A 13424-nucleotide genomic window follows, 5' to 3' on the forward strand; every position below is an offset into this window, starting at 1 on the left:
ATTGGAGTGAAGGCATTTTTATTGTTCTGTACTCAGAAAGCTCTACTCAAAAATCAATCCAGGATGCAGAGGAAGGAACATTTTCAAACTCATTCTATGAGGCCAGCATCACTCTCTTAGCAAAACAAAGATATCACTAGACAAAGATACCACCAAGAAAAAAAAGAAAGAAAACAAAAATCACAAGCCAGTATCACTGGTGAACATAGACGCAAAGATTCTCAACAAAGTATTAACAAGCTAAATCTAACACTAAACTAAGAGGATCATACACCATGATCAAGTGGGATTTATCCCAAAGTTGCAAGCATTCAAATATCTGCAATCAATCAATGTGATAAACCATATTAACCAGACTGAAGAATAAAAAAATGCGTTAATAATCTCAGTAGATGCAGGAAGAACTTTTGAAAAACTCTCCAGAAAGTGGACACAAAGGGAACATACTTCAATATAATAAAGGCCATATATGACAAACCCAGTGTTAACATCATACTCAGTGGTGAAAAGCTGAAAGCATTTTCTCTAAGATCAAGAATAAGGCAAGAATGCCCACGCTTAGCACTTTAATTCAACATAGTATTGAAAGTCTTAGCCACAGAAATCAGAGAAGAAATAACAGGAATCCAAATTGGAAGAAAGAAATAAAACTCACTATTTGTAGATGACATGACACTATATATAGAAAATCCTAAAGATACTATCAGAAAAATATTAGAGTTCATCAGTGAATTAAGTACAGTCAAAGGATACAAAATTAATATACAAATATCTGTTGCATTTATTTATACTAAATGATGGGCTTCCCAGGCTAGTGGTAAAGAACCTGTCTGCCAATTCAGGAGACATAAGAGATGCAGGTTTGATCCCTGGGTTGGGAAGATCCCCTGGAGGAGGGCATAGCAACCCACTCCAGTATTCTTGTCCAGAGAATCCCGTGGACAGAGGAACCTGGTGGACTCCAGTCCATAGCATCTCAAAGAGTCAAATATGACTGAGGCAACTTAGCACACACGACACATGAACAACACATGAATGACGTTCACAGAATGACAATGAACTAGCAAAAAGAGAAATTAAGGAAATAATCCCACTTACCATCATATCAAAAAAGAATAGAATACCTAGGAGTAAACCTAACTAAGGAAGTAAAAGACCTGTTCTTGAAAAATTATAAGACACTGAAGAAAGAAACTGAAGACAACACAAATAGATATACTCTGTTCTTTGATTAGAAGAGTAATATTGCTAAAATGGCCATACTAGTCAAGGAAATCTACAGGTTCAATGCAATCCCTCTCAAAATATCAATGGCATTTTTCACAGAACGAGTATAATTCTAAAATTTGTATGGAAAGACAAAAGACCTCAAATAGCCAAAGCAATCTTGAGAAGAACAGAGCTGGAAGAATCCTGTTCCTGGATTTCAGACTATACTACAAAGCTACAATAATCAAAACAGTATGGTACTGGCACAAAAACAGATATACAGTTCAATAGAACAGAATAGAGAGCCCAGAAATAAACATACATTCACAGTCAATCTACAACAAAGAAGGCAAGAACATACAATGGAGAAAAGACAGTCTCTTCAATAAGTGGTGTTAGGAAAATTTGACGTGCATGCTTAGTCGCTCAGTCATGTCTGACTCTTTGTGAACCTGAGGACTGCAGCCCACCAGGCTCCTCTATCCATGCAATTTCCCAGGCAAGAATACTGGAGTGGGTTGCCATTTCCTACTCCAGGGAAAATTGGACACTTGCACATAAAAGAATGAAATTGGAACATTCTCTAACACCATATACAAAAATAAAATCAAAATGGCTTAAAGACCTACATTTAAGACCAGAAACCATAAAATTCCTGGGAGAAAATATAGGTAGAACACTCTTTGATATAAATCATAGAAATATTTTTTGGATTTGTCTTCTAAAGCAAATGAAATAAAAGCAAAACTAAACTTATGGGACCTAAATAAACTTAAAAACTTTTGTTCAGCAAAGGAGATCATTGACAAAATGAAAAGACAACCTACTGAATGGGAGAAAATATTTACAAATGATAATACCAATAAGGGGTTAATATCCAAACTATATAGACAGAACCTCAACTCAACATTAAAAAAACAAACAATCTGATTAACAAATGGACAGAAGACCTGAAAAGACATTTCTCCAAAGAGGAAATACAGATGGCCACAGGCACATGAAAAGATGCTCAACATGGCTGATCATAAGAGAAATTCAAAGGGAACACTTGTACATTATTGTGGCTATAATATGGTGCAGCCACCAACACTGGAAATCAGTATGGAGATTTCTCAAAAAACTAGAACTACTGAACGATCCAGCAATTCCACTCTTGGGCATATATCGGACAAAAACAAAAGCACTAATAGGAAACGATACATGTACCCCAATGTCATACCAGCATTGTTAACAATCTTCAAGATCTGTAAGTCACCTGAATGCCCATCGATAAATGAATGAATAAAGGAGATGTAGTATATATACAAAATGGAATACTACTCAGCCATTAAAAGGAATTTTGCCATTTGTAACAACATGAATTGACTTTGAGGGTATTTTCATAATACCCTCAGACAAAGAAAAATAACTACTGTATGATATTACTTATATGCAGAATATGAAAAATACAACAAACCAGTGAATATAACAAAAAAGAAACAGACTTATAGAGAACACAATAGTGGATACCATGGGGGAAACACACAGTCTAGGAGTAGAGAACTACTATGTATAAAATAAGCTACAAGGATATATTGTACAATACACAGACTATAGCCAATACTTTATAACTATAACTGGAGAATAACCTTTAAAAATTGTGAATTACCATGTGCACACTTTAACTTCTATTGCACATCAACTGTATGTGTACTCATTCGCTTCAGTCCTGTCCAACTCTTTGCTACCCTGTGGACTGTAGCCTACCAGGCTCCTCTGTCCATGGAATTTTCCAGGCAAGAATACTGCAGTGGGTTGCCATTCCCTCCTCCAGGCATATTAATGTACTTGAATTTAAAAAATTAATCCATGAACCATTACTGGATATGCACACTACAATAAACTGTGTAAAATTCTGAAAGAGACGGGAATACCAGATCACCTGACCTTGCCTCCTGAGAAACCTGTATGCAGGTCAGGAAGCAACAGTTAGAACTGGACATGGAACAACAGACTGGTTCCAAATAGGAAAAGGAGTACGTCAAGGCTGTATATTGTCACTTTGCTTATTTAACTTATATGCAGAGTACATCATGAGAAACGCTGGGCTGGAGGAAGCACAAGCTGGAATCAAGATTGCCGGGAGAAATATCAATAACCTCAGATATGCAGATGACACCACCCTTATGGTAGAAAGTGAAGGAGAACTCAAGAGCCTGTTGATGAAAGTGAAAGAGGAGAGTGAAAAAGTTGGCTTAAAGCTCAATATTCAGAAAACTAAGATCATGGCATCTGGTCCCATCCCTTCATGGCAAATAGATGGGGAAACAGTGGAAACGGTGGCTGACTTTATTTTTCTGGGCTCCAAAATCATTGCAGATGGTAACTGCAGCCATGAAATTAAGACACTTACTCCTTGGAAGGAAAGTTATGACCAACCTAGACAGCATATTAAAAAGAAGAGACACTACTTTGCCAACAAAGGTTCGTCTAGTCAAGGCTATGGTTTCTCCAGTGGTCATGTATGGATGTGAGAGTTGGACTGTGAAGAAAGCTGAGCACGGAAGAATTGATGCTTTTGAACTGTGGTGTTGGAGAAGACTCTTCAGAATCCCTTGGACTGCAAGGAGATCCAACCAGTCCATTCTAAAGGAGATCAGTCCTGGGTGTTCATTGGAAGGACTGATGTTGAAGCTGAAACTCCAGTACTTTGGCCACCTGATGCAAAGAGCTGACTCACTGGAAAAGACCCTGATGCTGGGAAAGATTGAGGGCAGGAGGAGAAGGGGACAACAGAGGAAGAGATGGTTAGAGGGCATCACCAACTCGATGGACGTGGGTTTGGGTGAACTCGGGGAATTGGTGATGGACAGGGAGGCCTGGCATGCTGCAGTTCATGGGGTCACAGAGTCAGACAGGACTGAGCAACTGAACTGAACTGAACATTACACTGTTGCTTTGTAACAGTCTTCCCACTTCCAAGGGACAAAAGGTTTAAATTGAATACACAAGCAATTATTTTACTACCTGCTTTGAAGACTAACAGAATAATACAAATATAGAACAACAGCAGCAAAAATAATAGGAAGTACTGTGCATAGCACATACTATCAGCCAGGCTCTGTTCTAGGCACCTAACTTGTATTATCTCATTTAATACCTACAAAAACTTTCTGAGGCAATTAAAATCCTTATCAATGTACTATAAATTATAAATCTGAGGAATAGGGATGTTAAATAATTTTCTTATGGTCACAGAGTGGCTTCACAATTCCAGCTCTAAAGAATCAATGCACCATATTACTTCTCAACTTTGTATAGTCAGTAGAATTATTTTGAAAAAGAGAGGGAGGAAGGAGATAGAAAGTCAGAGGATGAATTGGAAAAATTATTAAATTTAATCAATCAATAAAAATAAGGTTATAATAATGTGGTATTAAAAATCTTATGGTCTTCCCTGGTGGCTCAGATGCTTATATTCCTTTAAGAAGACAAAATACACAAGAATCCCATTATCCAAATTAAATTGTTCTAAAGACAGACAATGCTCAACAAGTACCTGCAGCCATCATCTCTGAGGCACCTCCTCCAGGATATATTCTCTATTCTTCTAACAATAATTCTGACTTCAAGTGGAGAGGAAATTACTTCCACTTCCAGTCCATGTGATCTGCTCTAAGCTAATCAGTGCACCTCTTTCTCTGGGACATGATTGGTTTAGGAATGAGCACATGATCCAAGCCTGTTCAGTCAGAGTGAGCCTCAAGGAGTTTTTCTGAGAATTCTGGAAGACTCACCTATTTCTGTGGAATTCAGACTAGGAAGGAAACATCCTGGCTGCCATACTGTAATCTTTTGGGGTGGAAGAATGGAGCCAACAGCAAAGAAGCAGAATCAAAAGCCAGAGTTTGTCTAGTTCATCATGGTGTATCAAATCAGTTCATCTTGATTGCTGTTTGCATCATGGATTAAATAGTACTTAACTCTATCTGTGAACTATTCAATCATGTAAACTAATTAATTCACCTTTGTTTCCAAGGTCATTTAAATTGAGTTCTTCTGGAATTTATATCTGAAAGAATCCTGATACAGATATTGATACCAAGAAGTCACATGAGTGTGAGAGTTAAAAGTGACAGGCCCTGAAAGGTAGAATTAGTTGAGAGGACAAAGAAGGAAGGAGGGCTTGAGGAGCTCTCTACTGTAGCCTAGGAAGTTGGCAATCTTTGTTACCCACCTGTAAAATAGCTGACTAAACTCTCACCTCTTTTAACAATGGCCTCAAACTATTACTTACAGAGATTGAAGAACTAGGGATGTTAATAGAAAATTTTTAGAATGTTAGAGTGTGTTGAGGTTTTTTAGACTTAGAGGGCTCCCAAGGAAAAGATAACTACTGTCTACTAAAACTAGCTTTCCGAAAGGAGTGAGGGAAGAGACCCGGTGTTGATAAAAAGTTCTTTTTAACTCCACCTACAATTCAAGAAGGTTGAGAATCCAGTTATTAGCAGACTTGTAAGTTTGGGAAAACCAAATTTCATACTTGACCCTAAAGTTACAGTAACAGAAGGCACATTGGTGGGAAACAAAATGGATAACAAGGCATTAGGAAGTGCCCTGTAAGAACCTGCTCTGCTCCCTGCCAAAGGAGAAGGTCTTCCTAGTTATACAACTGCAAGTGGATGCAGTTTGGGCCACGGAGCATGTCAGCTGTGTCTTCCTGCTCATGTAAAAGCCACATCAATTCTCCTAGCCTCAATATATCCCAACCCTTAACACATTCAATTCCAGAAAATTTCATCGCTCTTTCTCTTTACTACGCAGACCTTCTGAAGACAGCATTTCACAAATATCTGTAGCTATCATTTGCCATTCCTCTCCTCCAATGTCTGTTCCTTCTTATTCCAATAACATCTATGACTTTAAGGTGGCATTCTCTTTCCTCCTAAACCTTGAGATACGACATCCCGTTCACTGACTTCAACCTCCAACCCTACCATTTCCCCCCTTAATTCTGGTACATATTTTCTCTAATTTCAAAAAAAAAAAAAAAACCACAAAAAACAGTGCCCTGGTTTGCCGGTTGTCTTTCAATCTTCAATAAATATCATCTTTTGTCTTTTCTTTTTTCTGGGTCCAATCTCAGATTATATTTTCCTGTTTCCTTTGCAGTGAGGTGAGGCCATGACTGAATTCTGGTCAATGGAATGGAAATGGAAAAGATGTGTGCCGCTTCCAGCCTGGTCCTTATAAACCTCCCTCACTCAGGCTCCTTTCTTTCCTATCTATTTAAAGAATGAAAGGAAATTGAAAGTCCATGACTGATCACGTGAAGCAAGGATGCCTCAATCCAGCCCCACCTAGAGGAGTTTTATTGACTTGTTATAGCAAGGTGAATTAAATTGTTACTAAGCTACTGAAATTCTGGTGTTGTTTGTTAGTTAACTTCTCCTAATGTCCTGACTAGTACATTAATCAGAACCATTAATATTATATAATCCTTTATTTCAGCCTGCCTTTCTTCAAAACTTTAACTAATTTACTCTCTTGACCTTATAAGCAGCCTACTTGGAAAAATTTCAGTTCAGGGTATTAATTCCATTGTCTGCTTTCTCAGCTTTGTTCTACCTCCCAGCTGTGGAGTAGAAAAGTAAATTCACAAGGCCAAGAGGACTGGTACTACCATGGGTTGTCCATGCGATGCACGGGATCTTCTACCAGTCCATTCATTGGACAACTTCCCCGGTATTTCCTGAGTCCTTAGAAATATCTAATATTACCTGGCCATTCCCTTTTTGAAACTTTCTCTTCCTTGAACTTTCCTTCCACTATTCTCCAAGTATTCCTATCTCTTTAATCACTTCTGAGGCTCCTTTTCAGTTCCTTGATCTGTCCCAACTCTTCTTTCTCCACTCTGCTTTAAATCCCACATTTCCTTCTGCTCTTATTCTCTGAGGTGATCTCATCTACTTCTATGGCTTCACCTATGATGTACACATTGACAACTGTAAAACATATCTCCAGCCTAGATAAGTCGTGAACCTCAAACTCTAGCGACATCTCCAATAGGCACAAAAAATGTATCTGAAAACAGAAACCACCACTTTTCTCACCTCCACTGAAATCTGCTCCTCCCTCATCTATACTCCCTGTCACCATACCTCCTTAGCCATAGCCTGGGAGAATGACTTCACACCGTCCCCCACTCCACAACTATTTATAATCTCTTCATCCTCTAAATATATTTTGAATCTACCCTTCTGCTAGGTACCTCCTGCCGCTGACATGTGTATTTTCTTACCTGAATTATTTCAAAAATGTCTTCATCAATTTCCATATATTTAGTTTTATTCCTCCAAATCACTTCATATGGCTAACACACAGATCTTTCCAACATATAAATCAAATGATATCTGTTCTCTACTGGAAATCTTTAGTGGTCCCCTATTTTGGGAATAAACAGTTCTCTGTCTCTTCTGAAGTCTAGACAATTTAATCCAATTCCCACTGGATAGTTTCAGTCCAGTCTTCCACAGTGACTCATACTCAATGTAACTATCCTTCCTCAATATGTTCCTTTCTCCATGAAGAGCACCACCACCTTATCTGTGCCTGTATCACATGTCTGGACAGCACCACTGACAATTTCCAGACTTCTCTTCAACATCTGATTCATCACAAATCCTTTAGCTTTCTACCTAATATCTACCTAATATCCTAAATTCCTGCCTAATATCTCCTGAATTCATCAGCTTCTTCTGAAACCTAGTACAGAGAGCTTAGCTAGCCCAGATCATCATAATCTTTCGTCTGCAACAGCCTCCTTCCACACTATAAGCAGAATGATCTTTCCAAAGTATTATTATGATTGCACTTAAAACCTTACAATAATACTCCACTGCTTTCATGGTCACATACACACAAAAACAGCTTTAATGGAGCTTACTGTCCTAGTGAAAGAAAATAAAAAATAATAAACAAGATAATAATGGCAAAATTTGGGGGAGGGAAGGTGACATTAGATTCAATCTTCAGCACCAGCCTCTTACTGATGTTTCCATAAAGTATCAGAAGGAGCTAACCTTGAAAAGGGGGACAGACTTCAATTACTTACCATCATCCCCACTGGGATGTGAGCTCCCTGATAGTAGGACCCATGATTTAGTCATCATTCTAATGTCTACCATAGTTTTTGACACTCATAGGTTTCAAATACACATGTGATGAGGGAAGAGGTGAATGAAGTTTACACTGAAATTTCTGGGCAGTGCAACTTTAGGCTAATTGTGTGTTCACATTTATTTTTTCATATATTTGCTGACACCATCTTGTAGGCAAATTTCTAAGCAAGCAAATTTCTAGGCAGACAGAAACAAATGGGGATTCAGACTTTAAGGAGGAACTTTTCTTTATATCCTTCTAAAATATTTCAGAACAGATTCTGCATAGCCATCTCTTACATTCAGGAGCCCAAAGTGGATATCAGAATGGATGAAGCATTTGCTAGGATAGTACAGTGTATTTTAGTCCCACCAACCATAAAAGCTGACATCAATTAGCAGGCTGGACTCCAAGGCTCCATGGTTTTGGGCTTCTTGATAAGCAAAAAAAAAAAAAAAAAAAAAAAATTTTTTTTAAACAGAGCTTCTAGAAGGAGGTTGGAAGTGCAGAAATGTAATTCTAATTTCAAATTTGACAAAAATTATTTTTATATAAATCCAAATCAACCTCAGTTACTCAGATTCATAAAGAAAAGGGTTTCAAATTATGATGGTTCATTTCCATGAAGCAGAAAAAAATTAAGGATTCTTTAAAATATATTTTATGTATTTAACTATTGGATTTGATTCTGAAAAGAAAGATATTCAGGTTTATAACCTCTTACTAGCAAAATGAAATGTTAAAACAACAACAGCAGGAACAAATTTGGCAGCAAAACCTTGAATCGATGTAAAAACTTCTATGTCTTTCATTTAATCTGCTTAGTGTGATTATCATTTGTTTCACTGCAGAAATACAATGTGTTTAAAGTACAGAGTACTGCCTCTGACCCCACAGCAATATTGAATAATATATGATATATACAATATTTTTCTAAAATCCAGAAAGTTCTGACCTTTAAGGCACATCTGGCCCCAGAGGTTTTGGATATGCTATCTGTATTCTTTTATAACACTCACCCCAATTCTATTATCTTGAGTTATAAAACTTTCATAATGCATGGGCTTTGAAGTACTCAGTGAAAGTAAAGGCACAGAAACACAATTAGCATGATTTTAGCATTTGGAAGCAATATGTTCAGAGTTTCCTTTCAGATCTGATTCAGAATGTGCATTTATGCCACTATACTAATGCTTTTCCAATGAGCATAAACTTCTATGAGATACAGCTTCTGACCATGAACAAAATTTTATAGATAAAACCACTATGTCACACCCAGACTTAATCTGGGCACTGTAATCTACAAAATAAATGCTATAGCTTCTAATTTTCCAAATGTTTCATTCTTCTCATTTTATAAGTCATAATTTTCTTATACTTCATATTCTTTTTCTCCCCAAAGTTTCAAGAACCAACACCTACTTGCTTGGAGCAAAGTTTCTACTCTTTATAGGGCATATATCTAGTAAGCTGCAAACCTCATTATGGAGGTTATTTTTGGTTCTCACAATCACCTGGCAGAGAAATTTTCTATTCTTCCCATCACACAATTGAGCAAACTCAGGTTCAATTTGTCCAAGTCCACAGGGCTACTAAGTGACAGAGGAGAATTTGAACCAAGGAATACCTAGCTACAAAGTTTGTTTGTTCCAAAACATCGTGAAAAAAATAATTCACCCATCCTCCAATCTCATTTTCAAGTTATGCACAGCTGGAAGAAAGACTTCAGGGCTGCCTCACCCATGCTATAAATGAGTATAATTGCTTCTTTCTTCTAATGCCTATGCTAGTAATTTGACTATATTTTATAATTCCATTAAATGAAGATATAGCATCTAGTTTTAAAACTTTAAGCCATATAAAATGTCAATCAATGTAATTTTGCTTTTTGTTTTACTATTTTTAAAAGAATAAATATAAGTAATTGATATTGGGTAGGGTTATCAACAGGTATATCAAAATCAAATGTTTAATATTCACCCACCTTTTAGAAGTGTCATCTACATTTATTGGAAATATCATACAAAGGGAAGAGAAAGGCTTACATCTCATAACAACATAGCATAAAAGGACAGAGGTGAAGGTCATTAATGATTTTAATTATTTTAAGGCCCATTAAAATTAGAGAAATATCAAAGCACCCACAGTGTTAAATGTTTATTATTATAGCATTTTAGAATTCACTAGTTCATACCTTTCAATCACAGCAAGTTATTAGCAGTGAAGGGATGAACCCTCTTAAGAGGATTTTTATTTCAATGATAGGGTGTTATGGACAAGACAATCTAAGTTTAAAAAAATTAGTAGCAAGCGCTAGTTGAGTTAATCAGTTAAAGACAAACTGTGCCCTTGGGAAGCTAAATGAAAAAGCAACAGTAAAGCTTACAGAACTTAGCTCGTACAATTTGCCTTGAAGGCGGAAGATTGGTTCCCTGAAATAGCAAAGAATTATATGCTTTAGTTCAGAAAAAAAAGTTTTTAAAATAAAGTCTATTATTACCTCTTCTCCTTTCAAAACAATGGAAAAAAATCTAGAGCAGAGGTTTCAATTTGTTCAATAATTGTACCTCTGAATTTAAAAAAAAGAAAACTATAAAATCATCATTGTTTTGACTTGAAAAGAAATAACAATGCAAATATTCATTATCACATAAAACATAAAAGAAACAAACTGTCAGAGTTAATGCAGTCTCTGCAGAGCGCTATTAGTTGGAGACAGCTGGTCAGCCCAAAACAGGAAAACTCAAAAGATCAGAACTACTTAGGAATTAACATCTTCATTAACCAACATGATTTGGCGTGGCGGAGATTAAATCTTATATCCAACAGCTGCCTTCTTTATGAGCTGTCCCTTCACTGTTACCAAGCTGTGCAAATGTGTGAACTAGTCAGCAGCACCAGAAAGCTCATGCAACTACTCACCATATTTTAACCTTGAACTGACTCACAAGTTTGATGTTAAATCAAATTTAGGGGTAATATAAGCAAGCAAAGTAGGACACAAGGAGTCAAATTTGAAAAGCAGAGCAAATAGCTGAAAAGTTATTTAAAATAAATCAATAGGGTTAACTGCATAAAATAGCCAACACAAGCAAACAAACAAAAATGTAATTAACTCCAAAAACTTTAAAAGCAAAACAAAGAAAAGGCTGCATTTCCAGCAAAATTTGCACATGATTAATTTGCGTTAAAAAAGTCAATCAAGCAATTTAGTTCAAATTCTTTGGAGCATGCATGCACTGATTCTTTTAAACAATTCCTACCTGATTTCCAATTGTGTTTTTCTTGTGAACCTGACTGCTTCTCTGCTGAGCACTGAGAAAAGCAAAGGAGAGTAGCACTGAAGAAACTCATAAGATTTTTTTTCTGAACAAGTAACAGATACTAAAATAAATACAGGCATTAAATATATATCAACTGAGGCAGGGCAATATAAAAAATCCAGGTCAGTTTAATTCTGGAAGCAAAACCAACTCAGTGGAACTTCTAGAACCAACCAGTTAATCACAAATCAAAAATATACAAAAATAATACACCACAGGAAGAAAAGTTGTATTGCTATGTTAATAACGGTATTTGTGATGTCCCACAGACATACAAGATTGTAGCACTAAAAATTGATAGTTAGCACTTTTTGAGTGTACGGTATTTGTGATGTCCCACAGGCATACAAGATTGTAGCACTAAAAATTGATAGCTAGCACTTTTTGAGTGTATGTCATGTTCTAAGCACTTACAGGTATTAGTGATTTTATTTAAATTTTAACCCTGTGAGGTAGTTACCAATAGTAACAGATAGAGAGACTGAGTCACAGGGACACTAAGTGTCTTTCCCAAAGTTACTCAGCTAACAAGCGCTAGTACAGCTTGGACCCATCTTGCCAATACTAGACTCATATGTTTTCAACAACTCAACATTTCCAACTAGATGTCTAATGGGCATCTCAAACTTAACCTACGAAAACTGAACTTGTAATAGCCTCCCTAAATTCCTTTCTATCTACATTCTTCCCCTTCTTAATTAGTGGCAATTCCTCATTTCCAAGTGCTCAAGCCAAATCCTTGGTTCCTCTTTCTATTACTTCTACATCAAATCATCAAAAAATGTTATTGATTCTACTTCTCAAAATGTATTTAAAACTCAGCATCTTTTTACCACTTCCATTGCTACCACCTTGGTTTAAGCCATCATTATCTCTTACTTGCACCATTACAATCACTTACTCTTTGGTCTCTGCTTACACATGTGTCCCCATAATGTCTAGTCTCAACACAGAAGCCAGAGTGATACTTTTAAAAGGGGGTCCATCTCATTCTTCTCCTCAAAACCCTCTACTGCTGTGCAACACAATTACACTCAGGGTAAAAGTCAAAACTCTTACAATGGTCTGCAAAGTCCCTGAAACCCACTCTCACCTCTTTGACTCATCTCCTCCTGTTTTCCACTTTTTTCATTAATGAGGTCCAGCCATACTGATCTTTTATTTTTTTTAACCTCACCAGGCACACTCCCACCTCAAAGACTTTACACTAGCTCCTCCACCAGCCTTAAAGATACACTCCCACCATATACCTGCATGCCTCCCAACACCATTTCCTTCAAGTCTTCATTCAAATTTATCTTTTCTATGAGACCTATCACAACCACCCTGTTTAAGATTGACTCCTTCCCTTCCTCTAGGAGTCTCATTCTCGTTATGCTATTTTATTTTTCTCTATGGCATTTTTCACCTTAAAACACACTGTAGAGTTTCCACTGATTTTTTTGTGTGTGTTTATTATCTGCCTCCCTCCATTAGAATGAAAGCTCCTTGTGAGCAGGGGGTGTTGCCTGTTTCATTCACTGCTATAACCCCAGTGCCTAGAAACTACCTGGTGTATAGCTGCCTTCAACAAATATCTGTTGAATGAGAAATCCAATGAGGCTGGTATTACGACATAAGCACAGAGGAGATGAGATTCCAGATATGACCCCAACATTTAACTCCGGAGTTCTCATGATTAGGCACTATGTTACTCTGTCTCTCAAAAGAATAAAGGCTTTCTTTCAATGAGTCCATGAGTAAACACATATC

General features: G+C 36.9%; 1 protein-coding gene across 7 annotated transcripts in view; it reads right to left on the minus strand.

The window, feature by feature from the left end:
- DNM3 (dynamin 3) overlaps window positions 1-13424 on the minus strand; it is a 609645-nt gene that overhangs the window by 321623 nt on the left and 274598 nt on the right. For 5 of the 7 annotated variants that reach the window (XM_070474325.1, XM_070474326.1, XM_070474328.1 and 2 more), the window contains 2 exons: window positions 11613-11664; window positions 10752-10781 (listed from right to left, as the gene is read on the minus strand). In XM_070474325.1, the coding sequence (XP_070330426.1) occupies window positions 10752-10781; window positions 11613-11664 (82 nt within the window). The remainder of the gene's footprint in view (window positions 1-10751; window positions 10782-11612; window positions 11665-13424) is intronic. The other 2 variants (XM_070474323.1, XM_070474327.1) reach the window with 1 other exon arrangement.

Source organism: Odocoileus virginianus, chromosome 11 (assembly GCF_023699985.2).
Source record: "Odocoileus virginianus isolate 20LAN1187 ecotype Illinois chromosome 11, Ovbor_1.2, whole genome shotgun sequence".
Classification (NCBI taxonomy): Eukaryota; Metazoa; Chordata; class Mammalia; order Artiodactyla; family Cervidae; genus Odocoileus; species Odocoileus virginianus.